A 26,648-nucleotide genomic window follows, 5' to 3' on the forward strand; every position below is an offset into this window, starting at 1 on the left:
AAGCTGCAGGGTAATGTAAAAGTTGTATTTTTTAAGGATCCAATACGTAATATTGAACACTTATCATAATTAGGTTTTAGTCCAGAGAGTACAGAAAAGTTATCTTTAATGAGACATTGCAGGGATCTAGCTTGCATAAAACTTGAGTCATCGGCATACATGGACACCTTTGTTTTTAAGCCTTGGATTTCTAATCCTCTAATGTTGTTATTGGATCTGATTTTAATAGCTAGCATTTCGATGGCCATAACAAATAGATATGGTGACAGCGGACACCTTTGTTTAACTCCTCTTGACAATTCAAAACTCTCTGAGAAGTAGCCGTCATTTACTATTTTACACCTGGGGTTGCTATACATTATTTTTACCCATTTTATAAGAGAGTTACCGAAATTGAAAAAAATCCAGGCATTTATCAATAAAATCCAGTCTTACTTTATCAAATGCCTTTTCAAAATCCGCTATAAATACCATTCCTGGCTTCTTATGTTTCATGATGTTCTATTATTTCTAGTAGTTGTCGTATATTATCTCCAATGTATCGTCCATGTAAAAAACCTATCTGATCAGATTAACAATACCTGGTAAACCCTTTTAATTCGGAGTGCTATGCATTTTGATAGTATTTTTTCATCACAACATTGAAGTGTAAGGGGCCTCCAGTTTTTTTAGATAGACTGGCCTTTATATTTGCCATCTGGGTCTTGTTTTAATAATAGAGAAATCAGATCTTCCTGCTGAGTACCTGACAGACTACCATTTCTATAGGAGTATTTAAAACAATCTAACAATGGAGCTTTTAGTATATCAAAAAATACTTGATATACCTCTACCGGTATGCCATCAAGCCCTGAGGGGTTTCCGGACTGAAAGGATTTAATAGCCTCAAAAAGTTATTCTTCTGTAATTTGGTCTTCGCACTGATCTTTCTGTTCATTTGTTAATTTTCAATTTTTTATATTATTTGGAAAGAATTCCTTACCGCAATCTTCATTCAGTGGGAGAGGATGAGATGGAAAAGAGAACATCTGCCTGAAATAATTAGCTTCCTCTTTTAAAATATAATTTGGAGAATAATAGATGACTCCGTCTTCAGTAACGAGTTTCTGCAAAAAAAAATTGTTAGCGTTCCTGTATTGGAGATTCAGGAAGAATTTTGTGCATTTCTCTCCATATTCCATCCAGTTTGCTTTATTTTTGTAATTGATTACATTAGATCGTTCTTGAATAAGTTCCTCAAGTTCTTTTTGTTTTTCCTCTAACTTATTTTGTATCTCTGTAGTATGGTTTTTAAAGCTATCTACACGTACTATTAGTTCATGGATTTCCCTTGTTTGTCTTGATTCTTTAGCCAGAAACTGCTTTTTTATTTTTGATGAATATTGAATTGAATGACCCCTGAAGGTACATTTAAAGGTATCCCAAACAATAAGGGGATTTGCTGAACCTATATTATACTGGACAAATTCGGTTATAAATTATTTTGTCTTCGTTAAAAATAAGTTGTCCTCCCGTAAATTTCCAATATCCCCGTCCACATGGAAAATCTATAAGAGTTATGTGAATGCCGATTAGATGATGATCCGATCACATGCTGTCTCCTATTAAAACTTTTTTAACCTTTGATGCAAGACAGAAAGAAGTCAAGACGACTAGCTTGATTAAGTCTCCTCCATATATATCTCACTAGGTCTGGGTTTATTAGTCTTCAAATATCCACTATTTCTAATGTGTCCATAATATTTGTGATTTCCTTAAGGGCACGGTGATGATAGTTTGTAGAGTGAATACCTTTACGGTCCATTGAGGTACTCAACACTGTGTTATAGTCTCCTACCATAATGATTAGATCATTTGTTGCCTGTAAGTTCAATAAATTGGTATAAATGTTTTTTTCGTCCACTTTCATATTCAAAAGGATCCACCTTCCTTGCGAATCATTCCTGATTATTTGCACATTCAGATCAACATTTCTGTTAATTAATATCATCACACCCTTTGAGTTCCTTTGTCCATGACAAAAAAATATTTCACCACCCCATTCCTTTTTCCACGCAACTTCATCTAAGGATGTAGTGTTTCCTGTAAACAGTATATGTAAACAGTATATTCCTTTTCTTTTAGCCATGTAAAGACTGATCTTTTTTTATAATCTGCCAAACCGTTACAATTATAACTGGCTATAGTTATTTCACCCCTTACCATAACAAGATACTGTTCTCAGTCTAAATTGACCATAATTAGTGCTTGTAAAGTTACTGCCATCAGAGCTATAATGACGGTCAAAACTAGAGCTTTCAAATGTCTGATATTTAGAATTCAAGAAATAGGTTCTAGCAATATTATTTTTATTCCCTTGCCTGTTTGCCAATGCCACAGATGTTAGAAAATTGAGACAAATTATGTGTGTAACAAATCTGAGTCGGGTGATGTGTATAATATTGGATATGATATAATGAGAGTGTGTATGATGTCTGTATAAGAGTAAGGCTATAATGTGTGATGTCCAAATAAATAATCACTCTGCCAATTTGCATGTTTGAGTGTCTATGTGTGTAATATGTAGTGTGTATAGCCTTAATATTAATAATTGTAATCCATATTGTATCACTATCATAGTTGCATCATAATTACCTTTAACATAATTGAAAAACACATCCTAGCATTTCCATAGCAATTGACGTTTCACATGATCATGAAAGAGACCTTGCATTACTCTAGAGACGGCTTCACTACAGTACAAATGTATTCCGTGCAATATGTTATTATTCCCCAATGCTCCTATTCTGATATCTTCCCCTTGCTTGTTGTAAACATATATAAACTTGTAGACAAATAGATAAAAAAGATAGACAAACAAACACATTAAATTATAAAACAGTTCTCGACAATAGAGAGAGGGAGAGAAGAGAAGAGAAAAGAGAGAAACAGAGAGTGAGAGAAGAGAGCGAGATCAGGTGTGTGTGTGTGTGTATGTATAAGTCCGTATGTGTAAGCAAGCATGTAGTTGAGTACATGTGTGTTCAAATCCACTTCATAATGTTCAGATATTATAAACAGTTTCCATACCTTCTTTTTTTTGTAACCTGAAGTCCCTGTAGAATTTAGTACAGCCACGGTGTTATGGCGCTGTCTCAGAATAGCTGTCCATCTTTAAAAAGAGTTTGTTCACAATGATAAAGGCACGCCTACCATCCTTCCTTTGTTGTCTTTGTACCGGATACAGTCTCTTATGACGTTCGTTTATCTCCTTTGGAAATTGGTCATTGAGACCGAATTTGGTCCCTTTAAACTCCCTTCCTCTGCTTTTGATCAGCTCCTTTTGTTGGTAGTGTTCAAATTCTGCGATAATCGGTCGGGGACCCTGTCTTGTCGCTCTGAGCTCCAAGTCTGTGTTCTCGGTGGAAAGCCACCTTACAGTCTCTATAGGAAGCTTCAAGGTGGATTACATGAATTCTCTGATCGCGCCCTCTGGATTATTTGATGTGTCCTGAGGAATAACAGAAAAAAAATGATTTTCACGCATGCTTCGACTTTGTATGTCTAGTAGCGTCTCCTTCATCACCCTGTTTTCCCTGAGTAGACAATCCATGTTGGAATCGTGTATTTTTACCTTGGCTGTGAGTGTCTTGTTTTCTCTTTGGAGTTTGAGAATTTCACTCTGGCTGAACTCCAAACTCCCCCTCAGCCCTGCTACCTCCTCACACAACTTTTCTATTGTTGCATGGATTCCAGCCAGAGCACTAGCCTCTACCTCAATGGTAAGTAAATCATCCATGTCTGTAGATTAATCTTTTTTTCCTTTTTTGTCGGGTTAAAGTTATTTTGTGAGGTGGTCGGATCTTTCTATGAAGGAGTATGTTGTTCCTCCATAGCGAAAAGCTGTGGGTACTCGTCGATTTCCCTCAGGATCTCCTTGGTATCCAGATTGGCTCTATACTGCAACCAGTTGTTTTACGAAAAGATAACAATGAGTCTTTCCCACGATGACGACAGGTGTCTGTCATACAGCCAGCTAGCACTCGCGGAATCCACGCAAAAAAAAGGAACACAAACTTGCAGTCCCAGCCGTAAAGGCTAACCGCGTTGTGGAATCCTTAGTAACAAAACTTTAGTTCGGATTAAAATCGACTTAATGAAAATGTTTTAATGTAAACAACAAACCAAGTGTAGACAGTACAGTGTCCTGTTGTGCGCTCTGATGACGTCTGACCGCTCTGATGACGTCTGAGGATAGCAAAGAAAATTCCCTGTCTTAGGTCATTTAGGATCACCACTTTATTTTAAGAATGTGAAATGTCAGAATAATAGTACAGAGAGATTTATTTCAGCTTTTATTTCTTTCATCACATTCCCAGTGGGTCAGAAGTTTACATACACTCAATTAGTATTTGGTAGCATTGCCTTTAAATTGTTTAACTTGGGTCAAATGTTTGGGGTAGCCTTCCAAAAGCTTCCCACAATAAATTGGGTGAATTTTGGGCTATTCCTCCTGATAGAGCTGGTGTAACTGAGTCCGGTTTGTAGGCCTCCTTGCTCGCACACGCTTTTTCAGTTCTTCCCACAAATGTTCCATAGGATTGAGGTCAGGGCATTCTGATGGCCACTCCAATACTTTGACTTTGTTGTCCTTAAGCCATTTTGCCACTACTTTGGAAGTATGCTTGGGGTCATTGTCCATTTGGAAGACCCATTTGCGACAAAGCTTTAACTTCCTGACTGATGTCTTGAGCTGTTGCTTCAATATATCCATATCATTTTCCTGCCTCATGATGCCATCTATTTTGTGAAGTGCACCAGTACCTCCTGCAGCAAAGCACCCCCACAACATGATGCTGCCACCCCCATGCTTCACAGTTGGGATGGTGTTCTTCAGCTGGCAACCTCCCCCTTTTTCCTCCAAACATAATGATGGTCATTATGGCCAAAAAGTTATGTTTTTGTTTCATCAGACCAGAGGACATTTCTCAAAAAAGTACGATTTTTGTCCCCATGTGCAGTTACAAACTGTAGTCTGGCTTTTATATGGCGGTTTTGGAGCAGTGGCTTCTTCCTTGCTGAGTGGCCTTTCAGGTTATGTCGATATAGGACTCGTTTTACTGTGGATATAGATACTTTTGTACCTGTTTCCTCCAGCATCTTCACAAGGTCCTTTGCTGTTGTTCTGGATTGATTTGCACTTTTCGAACCAAGGTACGTTCATCTCTAGTAGACAGAACGTGTCTCCTTCCTGAGCGGTATGATGGCTGCGTGGTCCCATGGTGTTTATACTTGCGTAATATTGTTTGTACAGATGAACGTGGTACCTTCAGGTGTTTGGAAATTGTTCCCAAGGATGAACCAGACTTGTGGTCTACAATTTCTTTTCTGAGATCTTGGCTGATTTATTTTGATTTTCCCATGATTTCAAGCAAAGAGGCACTGAGTTTGAAGGTAGGCCTTGAAATACATCCACAGGTACATCTCCAATTGACTCAAATGATGTCAATTAGCCTATCAGAAGCTTCTAAAGCATGACATCATTTTCTGGAATTTTCCAAGCTGTTTAAAGGCACAGTCAACTTAGTGTATGTAAACTTCTGACCCACAGGAATTGTGATACAATGAATTATAAAGTGAAATAATCTGTATGTAAACAATTGTTGGAAAAATTACTTGTTTCATGCACAAAGTAGATGGCCTTACCGACTTGCCAAAACTATAGTTTGTTACAAGAAATTTGTGGAGTGGTTGAAAAACGAGTTTTAATGACTCCAACCTAAGGGTATGTAAACTTCTGACTTCCATAAGTTGCATGGAATCATTCAGTAGTTGTTAACATGATTTTTTTATGACTTCCCCATCACTGTACCCCACATATACAATTATCTGTAAGGTCTCTCAATCGAATAGTGAAATTCAAGCACAGATTCAAGCACAAAGACCAGGGTGGTTTTTCAATGCTTCACAAAGAAGGGCACCGATTGACAGATATGTGAGAAAAAAAATACATTGAATATGCCTTTGAGCATGGTGAAGTTATTAATTAGGCTTTGTATGGTCTATCAATCACTACAAAAATACTGGCGTCCTTCCTAACTCAGTTGCCAGAGAGGAAGGATACTGCTCAGGGATTTCACCATGAGGCCAGTACTGATTTTTAAACAGCAATAGAGTTTAAATGCTGTGATAGGAGAAAACTGAGGGATAAACATCATTGTAGTTACTCCACAATACTAACCTAAATGACAGAGTGATGTAACGTTCGTCGTAAGGAGTAGACCAAGGTGCAGCGTGTTGAGTGCTCATGATAAATATTTATTATACTCAGAACACTAGACAAAACAATAAACAAAGGAAAAACGAACGTCACATTCTGTAGGCTTCACTGAGCAATTCAAAAACAAGATCCCACAAACCCAGGTGGAAAAAACCCCTACTTAAGTATGATCTACAATTAGAGACAACGAGGACCAGCTGCCTCTAATTGGAGATCATCCCAAACAAACCAACATAGAAATACCAAAACTAGAACCTAACAACACAGACATAGAAAACATAGAATAAACCCCCCTGTCACACCCTGACCTACTCTACCATAGAAAATAACAGCTTACCATGGTCAGGACGTGACAAGTGAAAAGAAGGAAGACTGTACAGAATAAAAAATATTCCAAAACATGCATCCTGTTTGCAACAAGGCACTTAAGTAATACTGCAAAAAATATGTCAAAGAAATAAACTTTTTTGTCCTGAATACAAAGCGTTATATGCGGGGCAAATCCAACACAACACATCACTGAGTACCACTCTTCATATTTTCATGCATGGTGCCTGGCTGCATAAAGTTTTGGGTATGCTTGTCATCGGCAAGGACTAGGGATTTTTTGGGGGTTGGTTAAAAAGAAACGGAATACAGCTTATAAGGCACAGACGACCAAATCCTAGAGGAAAACCTGGTTATCTGCTTTCCAACAGACACAAGAAGAAAAATTCACCTTTCAGCAGGACAATAACCTAAAACACAAAGCCAAATTTACACTAGAATTGCTTACCAAGACAACACTGAATGTTCCTTAGTGACATTGTTACAGTTTTCATTTAACCTGTTTAGGATAGGGGGCAGTATTTTCACGGCCGGATAAAAAACGTACCCGATTTAATCTGGTTATTACTCCTGCCCAGAAACTAGAATATGCATATCATTATTTGATTTGGATAGAAAACACCCTAAAGTTTCTAAAACTGTTTGAATGGTGTCTGTGAGTATAACAGAACTCATATGGCAGGCCAAAACCTGAGAAGATTCTATATGGGAAGTGCCCTGTCTGACCATTTCTTGGCCTTCTGTAGCCTCTTTATCGAAAATACAGGATCTCTGCTGTAACGTGACATTCTAAGGCTCCCATAGGCTCTCAGAAGGCGCCAGAACGTGGAATAATAACTCTGCAGCCCCTGGGCGAAAAACAGTAGGGGTTTTGGTGAGTGGTCGTTCTGAGAACAATGACACTGGTGCGTGCGTGCATGTGAAGACTCCATTTTCTATTTTCAGTGTTTGAATGGATACAACGTCTCCCGGTTGACATGCTTCGAAGTACGGTAATGGAATATTTTGAATTTTTTGGTCACGATACGCGCCGGCGCGTCACCCTTCGGATAGTGTCGTGAACGCAAGAACAAAACGCAGCTATTTGGATATAACTATGGATTATTTGGAACCAAAACAACATTTGTTGTTGAAGTAGAAGTCCCGGGAGTGCATTCTGACGAAGAACAGCAAAGGTAATCCAATTTTTATTATAGTAAATCTGAGTTTGGTGAGTGCCAAACTTGGTGGGTGTCAAAATAGCTAGCCATGATGGCCGGGCTATCTACTCAGAATATTGCAAAATGTGCTTTCACCGAAAAGCTATTTTAAAATCGGACACCGCGATTGCATAAAGGAGTTCTGTATCTATAATTCTTAAAATAATTGTTATGTTTTTTTGTGAACGTTTATCGTGAGTAATTTAGTAAATTCACCGGAAGTTTGCGGGGGGTATGCTAGTTCTGAACGTCACATGCTAATGTAAAAAGCTGGTTTTTGATATAAATATGAACTTGATTGAACAAAACATGCATGTATTGTATAACATAATGTCCTAGGAGTGTCATCTGATGAAGATCATCAAAGGTTAGTGCTGCATTTAGCTGTGGTTTTGGTTTTTGTGACATTATATGCTAGCTTGAAAAATGGGTGTGTGATTATTTCTGGCTGGGTACTCTCCTGACATAATCTAATGTTTTGCTTTCGTTGTAAAGCCTTTTTGAAATCGGACAATGTGGTTAGATAAAGGAGAGTCTTGTCTTTAAAATGGTGTAAAATAGTCATATGTTTGAAAAATTTAAGTTTTTGCATTTTTGAGGTATTTGTAATTCGCGCCACGCTATACTATTGGATATTGGTGAGGCGTTCCGCTAGCGTTAAGTGGCTTGAAAATCTATGTCAAGACCTGAAAATGTCAGTCTAGCAATGATCAACAATCAACATGACAGAGCTTGAAGAATTTTAAGATGAATAAATGGCAAATATTGTACAATCCTGGTGTGCAAAGCGCTTAGAGGCTAGCCTCCCTGCGGACCTGGCATCTTTTCACTCCCTACTCTCTACATTTTCTTCCTCTGTCTCTGCTGCTAAAGCCACTTTATACCACTCTAAATTCCAAGCATCTGCCTCTAACCCTAGGAGGCTCTTTGCCACCTTCTCCTCCCTCCTGAATCCTCCTCCCCCTCCCCCCCCTCCCTCTCTGCGGATGACTTCGTCAACCATTTTGAAAAGAAGGTTGACGACATCCGATCCTCGTTTGTTAAGTCAAACGATACCGCTGGTCCTGCTCACATTGCCCTACCCTATGCTTTAACCTCTTTCTCCCCTCTCTCTCCAGTTGAAATCTTGCGACTTGTGATGGCCGGCCACCCAACAACCTGCCCGCTTGACCCTATCCCCTCCTCTCTTCTCCAGACCATTTCCGGAGACCTTCTCCCTTACCTCACCTCGCTCATCAACTCATCCTTGACCGCTGGCTACGTCCCTTCCGTCTTCAAGAGAGCGAGAGTTGCACCCCTTCTCAAAAAACCTGCACTCGATCCCTCTGATGTCAACAACTACAGACCAGTATCCCTTCTTTCTTTTCTCTCAAACTCTTGAGCGTGCCGTCCTTGGCCAGCTCTCTTGCTATCTCTCTTAGAATGACCTTCTTGATCCAAATCAGTCAGGTTTCAAGACTGGTCATTCAACTGAGACTGCTCTTCTCTGTGTCATGGAGGCTCTCCACACTGCTAAAGCTAACTCTCTCGCATCTGCTCTCATCCTTCTAGACCTATCTGCTGCCTTTGATACTGTGAACCATCAGATCCTCCTCTCCACCCTCTCCGAGTTGGGCATCTCCGGCGTGGCTCACTCTTGGATTGCTTCCTACCTGACAGGTCGCTCCTACCAGGTGGCGTGGCGAGAATCTGTCTCCGCACCACGTGCTCTCACCACTTGTGTCCCCCAGGGCTCAGTCCGAGGCCCTCTCCTATTCTCGCTATACACCAAGTCACTTGGCTCTGTCATATCCTCACATGGTCTCTCCTATCATTGCTACGCAGATGACACACAATTAATCTTCTCCTTTCCCCCTTCTGATAACCAGGTGGCGAATCGCATCTCTGCATGTCTGGCAGACATATCAGTGTGGATGACGGATCACCACCTCAAGCTGAACCTCGGCAAGACGGAGCTGCTCTTCCTCCCGGGGAAGGACCGCCCGTTCCATGATCTCGCCATCACGGTGGACAACTCCATTGTGTCCTCCTCCCAGAGTGTTAAGAGCCTTGGCGTGACCCTGGACAACACCCTGTCGTTCTCCGCTAACATCAAGGCGGTGACCCGATCCTGTAGGTTCATGCTCTACAACATTCGCAAAGTACGACCCTGCCTTACACAGGAAGCGGCGCAGGTCCTAATCCAGGCACTTATCATCTCCCGTCTGGATTACTGCAACTTGCTGTTGGCTGGGCTCCCTGCCTGTGCCATTAAACCCCTACAACTCATCCAGAACGCCGCAGCCCGACTGGTGTTCAACCTTCCCAAGTTCTCTCACGTCACCCCGCTCCTCCGAACACTCCACTGGCTTCCAGTTGAAGCTCGCATCTGCTAGAAGACCATGGTGCTTGCCTACGGAGCTGTGAGGAGAACGGCACCTCCGTACCTTCAGGCATTGATCAGTCCCTACACCCAAACAAGGGCACTGCATTCATCCACCTCTGGCCTGCTGGCCCCCCTACCTCTGCGGAAGCACAGTTCCCGCTCAGCCCAGTCAAAACTGTTCACTGCTCTGGCACCCCAATGGTGGAACAAGCTCCCTCACGACGCCAGGACAGCGGAGTCAATCACCACCTTCCGGAGACACCTGAAACCCCACCTCTTTAAGGAATACCTGGGATAGGATAAAGTAATCCTTCTAATGACATTCTAGACGATTCTGTGCTTCCAACTTTGGGGGAGGCCCTTTCCTTTTTCAGCATGACAATGCCACCATGCACAAAGCGAGGTCCGTACATAAATGGTTTGTTGAGATCGGTGTGGAAGAACTTGACCGGCATACACAGAGCCCTGACCTTTACAGTTGGCATCACTCCCTAAACCCTAAACCTCAACTAAATATTCTAATAAGTAATGTGGAAATTGAGCAAGTTGAGGTGACTAAACTGCTTGGAGTAACCCTGGATTGTAAACTGTCATGGTCAAAACCAATTGATACAACAGTAGCTAAGATGGGGAGAAGTCTGTCCATAATAAAGCGCTGCTCTGCAGTCTTAACAGCACTATCAACAAGGCAGTTCCTACAGGCTCTAGTTTTGCCATACCTGAACTACTGTTCAGTCGTGTGGTCAGGTGCCACAAAGAGGGACTTAGGAAAATTCAGAAAAGGGCAGCACGGCTGACCCTTGGATGTACACAGAGATCAAACATTAATAATATGCATGTCAATCTCTCCTGGCTCAAAGTGTAGGAGAGATTGACTTCATCACAACATGTATTTATGAGAGATATTGACATGTTTAATGCACTGAGCTGTCCGTCTAAAATACTAGCACACAGCTCAGACACCCATGCATACCCCACAAGACGTGTCCACCAGAGGTCTCTTCACAGTCCCCAACTCCAGAACAGACTATGGGAGGCGCACAGTACTACAGAGAGCTATGAGTACATGGAACTCTATTCCACATCAGGTAATTGATGCAAGCAGTCGAATCAGATTTTAAAACCGATAAAAATACCCCTTATGGAACAGTGGAGACTGTAAAGCAACACAAACATAGGCACAGAAACATGCATACACACACGATAACATACGCACTATATACACAAGTACACATCGATTTTGTGTTGTAGATATGTGCTTGTGGAGTAGGGGCCTGAGAGCGCACACTTAGTGTGTTGTGAATTCTGAAATGAATGTATTGTAATATTTTTTAAATTGTATATCTACCTTAACTTTTCCAGACCCCAGGAAGACTAGCTGCTGCCTTGGCAACAGCTAATGGGGATCCACAATAAATACAAATAGAAATACCTCAACCCCATCGAACAGCTTTGGGATGAATTGCAAGGCCTAATCGCCCAACATCAGTGCCCGAGCTCACTAATGCTCTTGTGGCTAAATAGAAGTAAGTCTCTGCAGTAAAGTTCCAACATCCAGTGGAAAGCCTTCCCAGAAGCATGTACGCTGTTATAGTAGCAAAGGGGGGACCAACTTCATATTAATACCCATGATTTTGGAATGAGATGTTCGACGAGCAGGTGTCCACATACTTTTGGTCATGTAGTGTATTAGTTCAGAGTAAAAACAAAGAAAGTCTTACATTGCTTGCCAGCTTTCTGACGTTCATAGCGTGCAGAGCATTCTTGTCCATCTCAGAGCCTTCATAGTGCCCTTTCATGTGGTTGGTATACTTCTCCTTGTACTTGTTCTGTAGGAAAATATAAAATGTCACTCTTTCACCCCACTGAGTATAGGGCGACATCCATGAACGTCTTTATTTTCTGTCCGGACCAGCGGGTTTTTTTATTTTTATTTTTGGTCCGGACCGGCATTGATTTCAACGTCCACAGAAGTCCATACAAATCAAATCATATTTTGTTAGTCACATGCGCCGAATACAACAGGTGTAGACCTTACAGTTAAATGCTTACTTACAAGCCCCTAACCAACAATGCAGTTAAAATGTATATTGTATATATATATATATATATATGGATAAGAATAAGAAATAAAAGTAACACATAATTAATGAGCAGCAGTAAAATACAGAAAAGTACAGAGTCAATGTGCAGGGGCACCAGTTAGTTGAGGAAATATGTACATGTGGGCACAGTTATTAAAGTGACTGCATAGATGATAACAACAGAGAGTAGCAGCGGTGTAAAATGGGGGGGGGGCAATGCAAATAGTCTGGCTGGCCATTTGATTAGGTGTTGAGGAGTCTTATGGCTTGGGGGTAAAAGCTGTTGTAGAAGCCTCTTAGACCTAGACTTGGCGCTACGGTATCGCTTGCCATGCTTTAGCAGAGAGAACAGTCTATGACTAGGGTGGCTGGAGTATTTGACCATTTTTAGGACCTTCCTCTGACACTGCCTGGTTGGCAGTGAGCTTCCTCCCAGTGATGTACTTGGCCATTCGCTCTACCCTCTGTAGTGCCTTGCGGTCGGAGGCCGATGTTGCACCTGTAGAATCTTTTGAGGATCTGAGGACCCATGCCAAATCATTTTAGTTTCCTGAGGGGGAATAGGCTTTGTCGTGCCCTCTTCACGACTATCTTGGTGTGCTTGGACCATGTTAGTTTGTTGGTGATGTGGACACCAAGGAACTTGAAGCTCTCAACCTGCTCCACTGCAGCCTCGTCGATGAGAATGGGGGTGTGCTCGGTCCTCTTTTTCCTGTAGTCCACAATCATCTCCTTAGTCTTGGTCACATTGAGGGAGAGGTTGTTGTCCTGGCACCAAATGGCCAGGTCTCTGACCTCCTCTCTATAGGCTGTCTCGTCGTTGTCGGTGATCACTGTTGTGTCATCGGCAAAGTAAATGATGGTGTTGGAGTCGTGCCTGGCCATGCAGTCATGAGTGAACAGGGAGTACAGGAGGGGGCTGAACACGCACCCCTGAGGGGCGCCTGTGTTGAATATCAGCGTGGCGGATGTGTTGTTAGATTTGCGAAGGGCGAAGGAGAGCTTTGTATGAGTCTCTGTGTGTGGAGTAAAGGTGGTCCAGAATTTTATTTCCTCTGTTTGCACATTTAACATGCTGATAGAATTTTGGTAAAACAGATTTAAGTTTGCCTGCATTAAAGTCCCTGGCTACTAGGAGCGCCGCCTCTGGGTGAGCGCTTTCTTGTTTGCTTATGGCAGAATACAGCTCATTCAATGCTATCTTAGTACCAGCCTCTGACTGTGGTGGTATGTAAACAGCTACAAAAAATACAGATGAAAACTCTCTAGGTAGATAGTGTGGTCTACAGCTTATCATGAGATACTCTACCTCAGGCGAGCAATAACTCAAGACTTCCTTATATATCGTGCACCAGCCGTTATTTACAAAAATACACAGCCTGCTGCCCCCAGACTCACCAGACGCCGCTGTTCTATCCTGCCAGTACAGCGTATAACCAGCCAGCTGTATGTTGATAGTGTCGTTGTTCAGCCACGACTCCGTGAAGCATAAGATATTACAATTTTGAATGTCCCGTTGGTAGTTTAATGTTGCATGTAGGTCTTCTATTTTATTCTCTAAAGATTGCATGTTTGCTAACAGAACGGAAGGAAGTGGGGGTTTATTCGATTGCTTACGAATTCACAGAAGGCAGCCTGCCATTTGGCCCCTTTTCCTCCGCCTCCTCTTCACGCAAATCACGGGGATCTGGGCCTGTTCCTGAGAAAGCAGTGTATCGTTCGCGTCGGGCTCGTCAGACTCGTTAAAGGAAAAAAAGGATTCTGCCAGTCCGTGGTGAGTAATCGCAGTCCTGATGTCCAGAAGCTATTTTCGGTTACAAGAGACATCTATAATTGGTTCAGATTTGTTCCGGTCCAGCCTTGATTTGGTCCAACCATAGACATCTATGTTTCACAAATTTGGATAGCACAGTAAAGTAAGTAGAGCATTGTACTCTACTCTACTGAACTAAACTTTAGTGTACACTAATGCTCTGTGCTCTACTTACTGTATTATGATATACTGTACGGTGCAATCCAAACATGTGAAACGTAGACGTCTATGATTGGTTCAGAATTGGTCCAGTCCAGACTGACCAAATTTGGTATTGCTGCGGAGCTCATTAGAATAATACCCAGTGTGCTCTGCAAGTTTTAACTTTTACGAAAAAATGTGGGTCGTTTAGCAGACGCTCTTATCCAGAGCAAATTAGTCGGTGCATTAAGGTAGATAAACAACCATTACTGAGAATGTTATTATAGTTGAAGTGTTCTGTTTTTTTTTTCTTCTGTCGGTCAGATCACTGCCAGCTCCAAAGCTTTATGTAAAATCTTACATAAGTGCATGTGGGGATCAATAATATATATTCCATACTGCATACTTCACTTGGCTCTATATTCCTATTTTAATTTAAATAATTTCTGGGGAATATGATGTAACGCTTTCTACATTAAATTGCCCTTAATACTATAACTACACAGTAACAACATAGTAGTTACATAGGTGTTACCATGAAATTACATGGTATTATGGTTGCGCTATCAGTTGTTACACAATAAGCGCTATCAGTTGTTACACAATTGGAAAAAAGAATATGTAATTACACATCCACTTGCTGAAGGTTATTCCACATGTCTAATAAAAAATCTTGTTCCACTATGTAAGTAATGTTTTGTAATTCCATGTTTGAAAGTCACCTGTGAATTACCATGTTAATAAGTCGAACCAAACTCTAACCTTGTTACATGTCACTACAAGGTGCCTCTAACATCGAATCAACATGTAATACCAGGGTTAATAAATAGGCTAAGACCTAATAGCTGAGAACAATTGTAACAAGGCACACCCTGTCATTAAGTACCGGTCATTTTCAAATAGTCCCATTTGACTCTATTGGCAGAGCATGGCGCTTGCAACGCCAGGGTTATGGGTTCGATTACAGTATGAAGAAATGTATGCACTCACTATAAGTCGCTCTGGAGAAGTGTAGTTTATTTCTATGTTGTTTGTATTTATTATGGAAGGATGAATGGAGGATAGTACAAAGATATCCTTGATGAAAACCTGCTCCAGAGCACTCAGGACCTCAGATTGGGGTAAAGGCTCACCTTCCAACAGGACAACGACCCTAACCACACAGACAAGACAATGCAGGAGTGGCTTCAAGACAAGTCTCTGAATGTGCTTGAGTGGCCCAGCCAGAGCCCGGACTTGAAACCGATCGAACATCTCTGGAGAGACATGAAAGTAGCTGTGCAGCGACGCTCCCTGTCCAACCTGACAGAGCTTGAGAGGATCTGCAGAGAAGAATGGGAGAACCTCCCCAAATACAGGTGTGCCAAGCTTGTAGCGTCATATCCAAGAAGACTCGAGGCTGTAATCACTGCCAAAGTTGCTTCAGCAAAGTACTGAGTAAAGGGTCTGAATACTTGATGTTAATGTGATATTTCCATTTTTAATTTTTCAAAGATTTGCAAAAATGTCTAAAAACCTTTTTCCTTTGTCATTATGGGGTATTGTGTGTAGACTGATGAGGGATTTTTTAAAACATTTTTAGAATAAGGCAGTAACGTAACAAAATGTGTAAAAAGTCAAGGGGTCTGAATGCACTGTATATTTCTTGCACAGAATAGGTCAACTTTTGTACTATAGGGGATAGTAGATTGACATAGGCTAGTGCTTTTGCAGTTCGTTAGGCCTAATCATCTGACGATGATTGGCTGAAAAATTGGCTGATGAATATTCAACGTGGACAGTTCTTCCAATATCTTCAATATGCGCCTCGGAATTGGATAAGTACGCACACAGTTGTCTCCAATGTGTCTGTCTTTACTTGTAGCATGCGAGAAAGACCCAATCACGTGAAAGAGAGTCATGTGAGTGAGAGGAGCTTCAGCAGCTGGGAGAAGGGAATTATAATTATTATACTCAGCCCAAGGGCACAACGTCCACTGGGCGCAAAAGGCATGGATTTTTTTTAGGGGGCATAACGGCCTCACAAAGGGGATGCAGCTGGGACATTCAAGGCATTATCAAGTGCTTGTCAAATTGTGAATGAGAGACTGATGAAGTGTGTACAGCCTGTGCAAAAAAACTAAGCAGAGCTAATGCCTTTCATGCAACATTTTTGTAATCATTATTAGAGTCACATCATGCAGCCTTAGAATGTATTACATATCAAAACATATAGCCCAACATTTTTATCACAACTAAAGTTACATACATAACTCTAAAATAAGCATATAGGAGTGGCTGTTTCTTTGTTAACCACTCATTACAGAAGAACCGCATGTGCGCACTCCCTCAAATCGTTTGGAGAAAATCCTTTCTATTTTATTCAGCTATGTTAAATTGTATTCCATGTGGCATAGCCAGTTTTGGGCCTAACATAAGGACAACTCAGAGTATGCTATTCTGTTTTTCTGAAATAGACTATATTTTCTTCATATCATGTTTCTTTAGACCCGTCTAAAATAAATAATGGATTTATTGTTGTCACGTCCTGAGCAGCAGAGGGAGTAGTTGTGTAGTATTTTGGTCAGGACGTGGCAGAGGAAGTCTGTATGTGTTTTCTAGTCTGTTTCTGTGTTAGTCTTGTGACTCCTGATCAGGAACAGCTGGATATCGTTGTTCCTGATTGGGAGTCATATATTAGGAGTGTGTTTTTCACCTGGGGTTTGTGGGTTGTTGTTTTAGCACTGCTTTATGTTCGCCTGCTAACTGTTCCTGTCGGTCTATTGTTGCTTGTTTTTTGGTGTTCATTTTATTCTAATTAAATAGAAAGATGAGCATTCACATCCCGTCTGCGTTTTGGTCATCCATTCACCACGACAGCCGTTACAATTGTGAAGGTGTAGATCACTATACTACATGTATTTATTAGCGTTTTTAAAATGTAGATGTTCTAAAGGTCTGCATCAGTGGCTTTTAGGCTATGCATGGAACTAGAAGATGCTAAATGTGTTTATGTTAATTAATGGTCAATTACCGTGAGACCGGCAGTTATTTGCTTGACAATCACCGGCTGACAAAATGTTGTGACCGCCACAGCCCTACCCTCATACCATCATGGCCACCTAATCATCCCCAGCTTCCAAAAGGCTCATTCATCCTCCCCTGTTCCCCAGGTCATTGCTGTAAATGAGAATGTGTTCTCAGTCAACTTACCTTGTAAAATAAGGGTAAAATGAAAATATTTGAGATGTATGAGTTCCGTGCCTTTCCGGCAGAACCACCACAATGACACGTTGTGCTCCCAAAGCTAGCGTGCCTACCACTAACAAAACCATGGTCTTGGTTGGGCAAGGACGACACTACTTCAGGTCTCAGGGAGGATGACATCACCCACGATGGTTACTAGTGCTAACTAGCTCACATCTAGCTCACATCTGCTATTTAGAGTATTTGGTTATATGTTTCCATTTACAAACCATTCTAGCATCTATTACATACTCATTCCCCATACTCCATACTCACCAATCTATTTTTGTGTTTAAATCTTAAACTATGACACTTTGGCAATGCTTAGCTAGTGCTTAAACTAATATAGTAGCAACACCATATGAAAAGCATCTTTGCACATGCATCTGCCGTGTTGCTCATGTATTCCTCACATCACTGCTGAACTTGGCAGCCTTGGATGCATTCTTGTACTGGGGCGTCTCACAGTAGTTGATGCTGTGGCCTTTAGTGTTCTCAAGGTCCTTCTTGTACTCAACCTGCCAGGGAGAAAACAGAGCACACATTACAATAGGTGTTCCATCACAGTCAAACAGACAATTAGGCAAACTTGAATCCCAAATGTGTCTCTGAGCTCGATCCTGACGTCCTAAGCTTAACCTCTAAGGATGATGTGTATGGATGATGTCACTCTGTATGAATCTGCCACCTGCAGATACTTTCCTGACCATTGACCTCCACAGAAGAATTTGTCGAGATGATTTGTAAGAGGAGAAATGGTTCAGAATAGATGCTCCAACTAACGTGTTGCATTTATCAACGTGCTCAAAGACAAATAGAATTAGCTAACCTTTGCCTGCCCATGGAGCTAAGTTAAGTCCATAGGGCCGAGCGGACATAACATTTGGGACACTATGTAAATGACTGTGGAACATGGCAATGCAAATAAGTGGACTTTTGTTATGATTTTGTCCTCTTCTGTTTCTTTTTTATCTTCATTGTTTGTGGTGTGCACTACATTTATATACCCACAACCAGAGGTGTGGACTAGAGTCACATAACTTGGACTCGAGTCAGACTCAAGTCACAAATATGATGACTTGCAACTCAACTTTGACTTTGACACCAATGACTCGTGACTTAACTTGGACTTGAGCCTTTTAACTCGAACTGACTTGATACCCTTCCCAAGCCCAAATATTAAAAATGATGCTATTAAAAAAAAGTGTGCAGCTCATCAGCTCTTCATTTAACGGATTACAGCTTGAATTGGACGGCAGCCAATCAAATTGTGCCAGCTGAGATAAAGTTGTGCGTGGCAGTGCAGAGGAACGTCGGTAGGTGAATTCAGTCGGAGCCCTTGGAAAGATGATACCCAAAATTATTATTTTCAAATATAAAGACTACGCTGTACTCAACAAAAACGGATTGCAACTTGCAAAAGATGCCGGAAGAAAATGACAGACGGAGGCGCAACAACTTCCACCTTTGTTCGACATTTGAGGCTGCACAAAGTACGGTAAGTCGTGGCTAATATAGCCGACAGCTATATTAAATAACTTTGCTTGTGTAGCGTGTAGGCTAACATAACATTAAGTCAACAAGCCTCCACACTGTCAGTCAGTGCGGGAACGTGATCATTGCACCCAAGATTGAGCTACAACTGGCTAGGCAGTTGGTAGCCTAAATCCTGCCTGATGTTACTGCTGTTCCTAAAACCATTGACATACGTTAGCCTACTGTAACCACACAGAGTGTGTGAGAGAGAAGGTTGGGCGATTGTGTACAAGCCTACATCACCCGATTGCGCCCCATAGCGGGGGTCTTTCTCATGGCTACCCATGTATTTCCATGGAAATATAATGTTTATTTGGAAAGTAATAAATATATATATTTTAAAGCATTCATGATTTGCGTAAATGTAATACACTAACTATTACTCTTGTTAAAAATCTGAAATGGTATTACATTTGGTGAAGAGCACATTATGACTTGTTTAGGACTCGAAACTCAAAGTTTATGACTTGAGACTTGACTCGGACTTGCCTGTCTTGACTTGGGACTTGAGTGCTAAGACTTGAGACTTACTTGTAACTTGTAAAGAAATTACTTGGGCCCACCTCTGCCCACAACCTTTCCATCTTTTTGCCCCAATTTTTTGCTCTCATTTCTCAGGTCTATCTCACCTCGCTGACGATCTTGTTGATTTTGCGGGCGCTCTTCAGGGCCAGGTTGTCCTCACTGGTCAGGTTGTGGAAGTGAGATGAGCCCTTCATCTTATTCAGGTCCTTCTTGTATTTCAGCTGGGGGGTTAAAAATGGAAAGAGAAGCAGACAAAGATTAAAAAAGAGCAGAAGAATCCTAGGTCACACATTCCCATCTGTCAGATTGCATAACTTGTCTATGAGCGCATCTTTATACATGGTGTACACAATCGGCAACAAACACACAGGCACACACAACTGTGAAACACACACATGCGTGCATGCTCTCTCAATCACACACACACACACAGTCTAATTTGGTCTGTGGAGAGTTTGGAACATGACAGCACAGGATTATTGGTGAGAGTCACGGGGAACGCTACTTATCCCTGTGACCATGACCTGAAATTCCGCCCGGCAGCACCAGATAAGGTGACGGATGAATGTGATCAAATCAAATCAAATTGTATTTGTCACATGCGCCGAATACAACAGGTGCAGACCTTAGTGAAATGCCTACTTTTTGTGAGTTTTGAGAATCCCTGGACCTGTGTGTTTGAAATGCATCTTTCCTTTCTCCCTTCATTGAAGTAATCACAGAACCACTGAAGTACATAGTTTTCACAAATACAGTCATGGCATATCAGTGATTACTTCAAGAATAGAAGGAGGGATCTATCCTCTCTCTTTACTAGATTCCTCAATATATTGTCCAGTCCATAGTGACTATACAGCTCCAAAATGAGATAGATATCAGACTGCCTGTCAATTGTGTTTCCTTATTGAAAATGAATTCACCCACATACCCCAACGTATGCTCCTTCGCTCTAAGGGTGTCTGCTGCACAAAGTTGTATTGTGGGGGTGAAACCCCAATAAACTCACTCACAATACAACATTGTGCAGCAGAAACCCCTAAAGCGGAGGAGTTAAACCTCAATAAATCTACCCACAATACCCCTTTGTGCAACAGACACCCCTAAAGGGGAGGAGTTAAACCTCAATAAATCTACCCACAATACCCCTTTGTACAGCACACACCCCTCCCTAAAGGGGAGGAGCATACTTGTTCAGCAGGGACACTACTCACATCACTGGCGTGGGCCTGGGCTTTCTTGGCAAGCTGGTAGGCAGGAGTGATCATGGCTGGGAAACTGCCCTTCCCTCTCTGCTGCTCGTACTCTTCAGTGTAGGCAATCTGCAAGGAGGAACACACATCAGCACACAGTTAATACTACAGATAAAATGGGAACAGGGCTACAGAGTATGGCAGAATTTTGTTCTGGTCTAACAAACACATTTGATTCATAAGACCTTGATTAGTTGAATTGAGTATTGTTGTGTTGGGCTGGAAACGTCTGCACACCCTATTGTTAGCATATAATATGTACAGTGCTACAACAATTCAGCAAATGATATAAGGGTATAAATACACACACACTACCGTCAATCTCACCTAGTATTCTAAACTCATGTCACTGTCTGACATATGGACACCAATGCGTAATCCTAATTCCAAAGCATTATGTGCATAGCAATCATTTTGACAGGCAAGAGAAAATGTTCTGTCTAGCTAGGTACCAGCATCATCCAGCTCTGTTTCACCCACTTCAGAGCCGATGGGTTACACCTACTTTTGCATACATAAAATCATATAAAATAGTGACAACTACAATCTGAAGAATTTTGATTAAATACAAAAAGACTATGGGATATGGGGAAAGCTTGGTTGGAAAGTGAAAACAACTGGAAGTTAAAAGATTTAGGCATCTCTAAGGCATTAAAGAATCTGAAACAGTACAACAACCATGTCTGTGAAGATATCAGATATCGGGCTACTCATTGTAAGGACAATTTGTGTTGGATGTTTCAACTGAAAAACTACTTTTCCACATAAGTTTGGAGCTAGACCAATTTATACCAATTGAAGAGCACATCTGGAAGAGTGTTGTGGGTTGTTGTCTTTCTGAGAGGCATTGTAAAGTTAAACAACTATCAGTCCTCTTTAGTAGTTTTATTTATCAATGAAACCACTACCAGTAGAATTTAACTTGCAGCCCTATAATCAATTACACATTTCAAATGTAATTGAACGTTTAATAGGTCTCCTTCTTAACTTTTCTGAGAAAGAAAAAAAATACATCAGAAAAATGGTAACGTTGTATTGAAAAATGGTATTATTATTGCAAAAATAATGTACTTAAGCTTCCAGTTAACAGATACACAACTTCCTCTCAGATATTGGCTGAACATCCTCGCCAAGAGGCTAGGTCGCTAGGTGTTGAACTAAGGTGGCTATAGTATTCTTAACAAGAGGGTCTACTTAAAAATATATATACAATTTGCTCGCTCGCCTCACCTTTAAAAAAAATGTAATCCGTTAATAATAATTGTATGGCCTTATCAATCCCCTGCTGGAATCCCCTGCTGAAAAATGTAAGGGGGAGTAGGAATGGCAATACAAAATCAAATTCCTCATTGGTCCTTCCACTTCGCACACTGATCTGCGAGGATTGGATGTACAGTGGTTTGTCCTTTAAAAGTTTTGAACTTGTGCCATAACCATTTGTGGTAGATGGTGTCAGATTGTGGTAAATTATGTCATTCTCTCATTGCACCACTCTATCACAAGGGGGAGTTAGAACGCTGATCTATCGGTAGTCTAGACTGTGGCACAAAATTATTATCTTTTCGTAAATTAATGGAGGTGTGAATGTTTCAGTCCGAGAGTCTCTCTTCTCTGACAATAGAGTCCTGCATCAGGCAAAAACATTTTTTTTTGCTAGCAGTGGTCCCAGAGTAGAGAGAGAACTTGTGTAAATACAATGGCGCAATTACACTTGACATGTGGACTGAGGATTTTTGAAAAATAGGCACAGGAGGCTTTTGCTTTCTCTCCCTCTAAAAACAGAAAGAAATAATTCTAAATAACAAACTGGCTTTATTTACCAAAGTGTGAAAGAGCGATAGCCCCTCTATATAAAGTGAGTTTCTGAAACACTGAGTCCTTCTTTGCTGATGTGAAGAAGAAACGTAATGAAAGAGTCCAGCGAGGATGTGTCAGCATTAAGTTGAGTGACTCACTCATTCGTGGCTTTGGATCAAAATCAAGAAATGTTTTTATTGTTTTGACCAAGTTAAACTGCTCATGTTGTGTGTGACCAATTATTTGTGACATTGTGGTTACAATGAAGAATGTAAATGAAATCAATCCTATTCATAATGAATAATCAGATGTGTGTTGCAAGCTTTTCATTTTTCCCTATTTTTTTGTAGGAATTTATTTTATATTTTTAGACAATATAAAACATACATAAACAAACGACAACTACATCACACCTGCCCAGATCCACCTGCTCACACGCCCATCTCCAACACCCGCATCACTCTCTGCCACATTGCCTCAAACTGCACCATTTTGTTTTTCTCCGTCGCCCACACTCACATTCAATATTTGGATAATGAAGCATTTAAAGGCTGACATTGGTTGATTTTAATACTTCTGACAGCCAAATTTCTAACTCCACCCATAACTTTTGGACTTTATAACATTCCCAGAATGCATGAATTATTATAACCTAATGAAAAATGAACCTGGTAATCTAATTTAATTTACTGCAGGCCTAACACCTATGGGTTTAACCTTCTGAATGAATGATTATATTGAAGTTAGAAGCCGCCTCTTAATTAGTTCCGAGAGCCGATCGGTTACCCAACAAAATAATATCAATTTATTTAGCCTAATTGTTTTTATGACTACAGACAGTACGCTATTATTTCTCTTATCCTCCATGTATTAATTAATTTGTCTGCATCTTTATTCAACATCTGGCTAAAAAGAAACCACGCCATTGTCACGTCCTGACCCTTGTAAGAGGTAATTTTCTACAGTAGAGTGGTCAGGGCGTGACAGGGGGTGTTTTGGGTGGTTTTCTTGTTTTCTGTTTCTATGTGGGTTTTCTAGATTTATATTTCTATGTTGGGGTTATTGGGATGATCTCCAATTAGAGGCAGCCGGTTCTCGTTGTCTCTAATTGGAGATCATATTTATGTAGGGGGTTTTTCCTTTTGGTTTTGTGGGTTGTTAATTTTTGAGTAGTGTGTTTTCCTCTCTGTGTCACGGTTTGTTGTTTTGTTGTTTCAAGTGTTTGATGTATTGCATTTAGTTTCACGGTTAATAAAGATGTGGAACTACAAACATGCTGCTCTTTGGTCCGATCATTTGAACAGACGTGACAGCCATAAATTAAGAACAGATATATATTTTTCTCTCTAAGGTTTTACATTTCTAACTCAATATCACAGACCAGATTTTCCCTAATGAAAAATGCATCAACCCCTACAAATATATTCATTTATAAAAGGATAGTCTAATAGCTCGGCTAGGTGTGAAATCCCCCCAACGTGCAATGTATTCTATGCTTAAGTACTCTAAAATGTTACATTTCTATCTCCAAACCTCATGAAACTGCAAAATGTCAGATAAAGCATATACTGTAGAGCAATATGGCAAAACTTCCCCTATCAGGGGACAAGGTAGAGCTACAACATAATTGATCGGCATACAGTAAGTGCCAAGGAGGTAGGGTTTTGCCTGGACAGGACCAGTATCTTTAGACAGCAGAAACTATTTTCTGGGTCAAAGGACCCAGTTGTTTTCACCTGGCTGAAGTTCCCAGCATTTTCTCTGGCAAAAGCGAATTCTGCTGCCCCAGCATCTGAGGTGGCCTTTCCCTTCATCTCCTGCTCATACATCTGACGGTACTTCACCTAAGATATGATCACAGTGTCAACATTAGTGTACTGTACGCGTATGACTTTGCGTGTGTGTGTGTGTGTGTGTGTGTGTGTGTGTGTGTGTGTGTGTGTGTGTGTGTGTGTGTGTGTGTGTGTGTGTGTGTATGTCCTCTACTCACACCACTGGCCATCTCTGTGGCTTTCTTTGAAACTTGGTAGCCAGGAGTGAGATGGGCGGGGAAACTGCCTTTACCCAACTGCTGTTCATACTCTTCAGTGTAGACATACTGGGAGGGAAAATACTACGTCATGGACACACGAAAAGTGACATAATTGCATTTGGAGGAAAGCATAAATCAAATTGAGTAGGGTTTGTAATAAATGCCTTGATCTGTCCTTGGCTTTTGGCCAGAAGCACTTCAGGGGTTTTGGCTACGGAGGTATATTTTGACACTTTCTCCTCTCCTTTATTGTACTCCACCTGAATAACAGAGAAACAAAACCAAAAATGTTAACATATTATTTGCCCCCTCATAACACGCTATAACACTGAAATAATAACATTTATAATAATTACAGCTAATGTCATGAGCTGAAATCAACTCGTTATTTTATGGTAACACTACCCGCCTCCCGAAGTACTGTTCTGCCCCTATAGAGGGAGCTCTGTTGGCAGTTGCACTTACGCTGATGGGCAAGGTATTTGCTTTCTTGGAAATCTGGTATTCTGGTGTGATCATGGTGGATAAGCTGCCTTTTCCTTTACTCTGCTCATATTCCTCAGTGTATTTGACCTGTCATCAAGGAGAAAGTATGTCCCCAAACTTTATGACACAAACACGGTCAGACCACTACTGAATAACAGGAACGTTTCTTATGCCATAACTACGTGTTATCTGTGTAATTTTGAACCATTTGAAATTGGCAAATTTGACAGGGTGGGGGTATGTGTGTGTGTGTATAACTATGATAAAGGTATGTGTAGGTTTGTCTGGGGGTTGTTTTCATGTTGGTTGGTTGTTCTGTGCTTACATCACTGGCCAGGGAGCCTCCAGTCTTAGCATGTAGAATATGGGAGGTGTCAGCCACAGAGGTAATTGTGCCAATTTTTCTTCATGTCCCCTTTTGTACTCCACTTACGATCGAATACATATTGTACTCATCTATATTTAGCACCTACCTGTACATCTGTACCTGCATTGTATTGCAAAATCTTTAAATGTTTAGTTTGTTTAATAGGAGGGCAAATGCAGTTGTACTACATTTTTAGTAATCACGGGGGCCATTTTAGACAATTTAATGTACATCAAAAGTAGAGGTCGGCCGATTATGATTTTTCAACGCCGATACCGGTTATTGGAGGGCCCAAAAAAAAACGATGCCGATTAATCGGCCGATTAAAAAAAATGTCTTTGTAATAATGACAATTACAACAATACTGAATGAACACTTATTTTAACTTAATATAATACATCAATAAAATCAATTTAGCCTCAAATAAATAATGAAACATGTTCAATTTGGTTTAAATAATGCAAAAACTATGTTTTGGAGAAGAAGTAAAAGTGCAATATGTGCCATGTAAGAAAGCTAACGTTTAAAGGTTAAGTTCCTTGCTCAGAACATGAGAACATATGAAAGCTGGTGGTTCCTTTTAACATGAGTCTTCAATATTCCCAGGTAAGAAGTTTTAGGTTGTAGTTATTATATGAATTATAGGACTATTTCTCTCTATACCATTTGTATTTCATATACCTTTGACTATTGGATGTTCTTATAGTATAGCTTCCGTCCCTCTCCTCGCTCCTACCTGGGCTCGAACCAGGAACACATCGACAACAGCCACCCTCGAAGCAGCGTTACCCATGCAGAGCAAGTGACGTTTGAAACGCTATTAGCACGTGCCCCGCTAACTAGCTAGCCATTTCACATGGGTTACACCAGCCTAATCTCCGGAGTTGATAGGCTTGAAGTCATAAACAGCGCGATGCTTGAAGCACAGCGAAGAGCTGCTGGCAAAACACACGAAAGTGCTGTTTGAATGAATGCTTACGAGCCTGCTGGTGCCTACCATCGCTCAGTCAGGCTGCTCTATCAAATCATAGACTTAATTATAACATAATAACACACAGAAATACGAGCCTTAGGTCATTAATATGGTAGAATCCGGAAACTATCACGTTTATTCTTTCAGTGAAATACGGAACCGTTCCGTATTTCATCTAACGGGTGGCATCCATAAGTCTAAATATTCCTGTTACATTGCACACCCTTCAATGTTATGTCATAATTACGTAAAATTCTGGCAAATTAGTT

At 40.9% G+C, this 26,648-nt stretch overlaps 1 protein-coding gene across 6 annotated transcripts in view; it reads right to left on the minus strand.

The window, feature by feature from the left end:
• nrap (nebulin-related anchoring protein) overlaps positions 1 to 26,648 on the minus strand; it is a 126,711-nt gene that overhangs the window by 93,456 nt on the left and 6,607 nt on the right. For 4 of the 6 annotated variants that reach the window (XM_045702007.1, XM_014157056.2, XM_014157057.2 and 1 more), the window contains exons 5-12: positions 25,019 to 25,126; positions 24,718 to 24,813; positions 24,512 to 24,619; positions 24,258 to 24,365; positions 20,686 to 20,793; positions 19,579 to 19,695; positions 17,827 to 17,931; positions 11,872 to 11,979 (exon numbers count right to left, since the gene is read on the minus strand). In XM_045702007.1, coding sequence (XP_045557963.1) covers positions 11,872 to 11,979; positions 17,827 to 17,931; positions 19,579 to 19,695; positions 20,686 to 20,793; positions 24,258 to 24,365; positions 24,512 to 24,619; positions 24,718 to 24,813; positions 25,019 to 25,126 — 858 coding nt within the window. The remainder of the gene's footprint in view (positions 1 to 11,871; positions 11,980 to 17,826; positions 17,932 to 19,578; positions 19,696 to 20,685; positions 20,794 to 24,257; positions 24,366 to 24,511; positions 24,620 to 24,717; positions 24,814 to 25,018; positions 25,127 to 26,648) is intronic. The other 2 variants (XM_014157059.2, XM_014157058.2) reach the window with 2 other exon arrangements.

This window comes from Salmo salar, chromosome ssa19, assembly GCF_905237065.1.
Source record: "Salmo salar chromosome ssa19, Ssal_v3.1, whole genome shotgun sequence".
Taxonomy (NCBI): domain Eukaryota; kingdom Metazoa; phylum Chordata; class Actinopteri; order Salmoniformes; family Salmonidae; genus Salmo; species Salmo salar.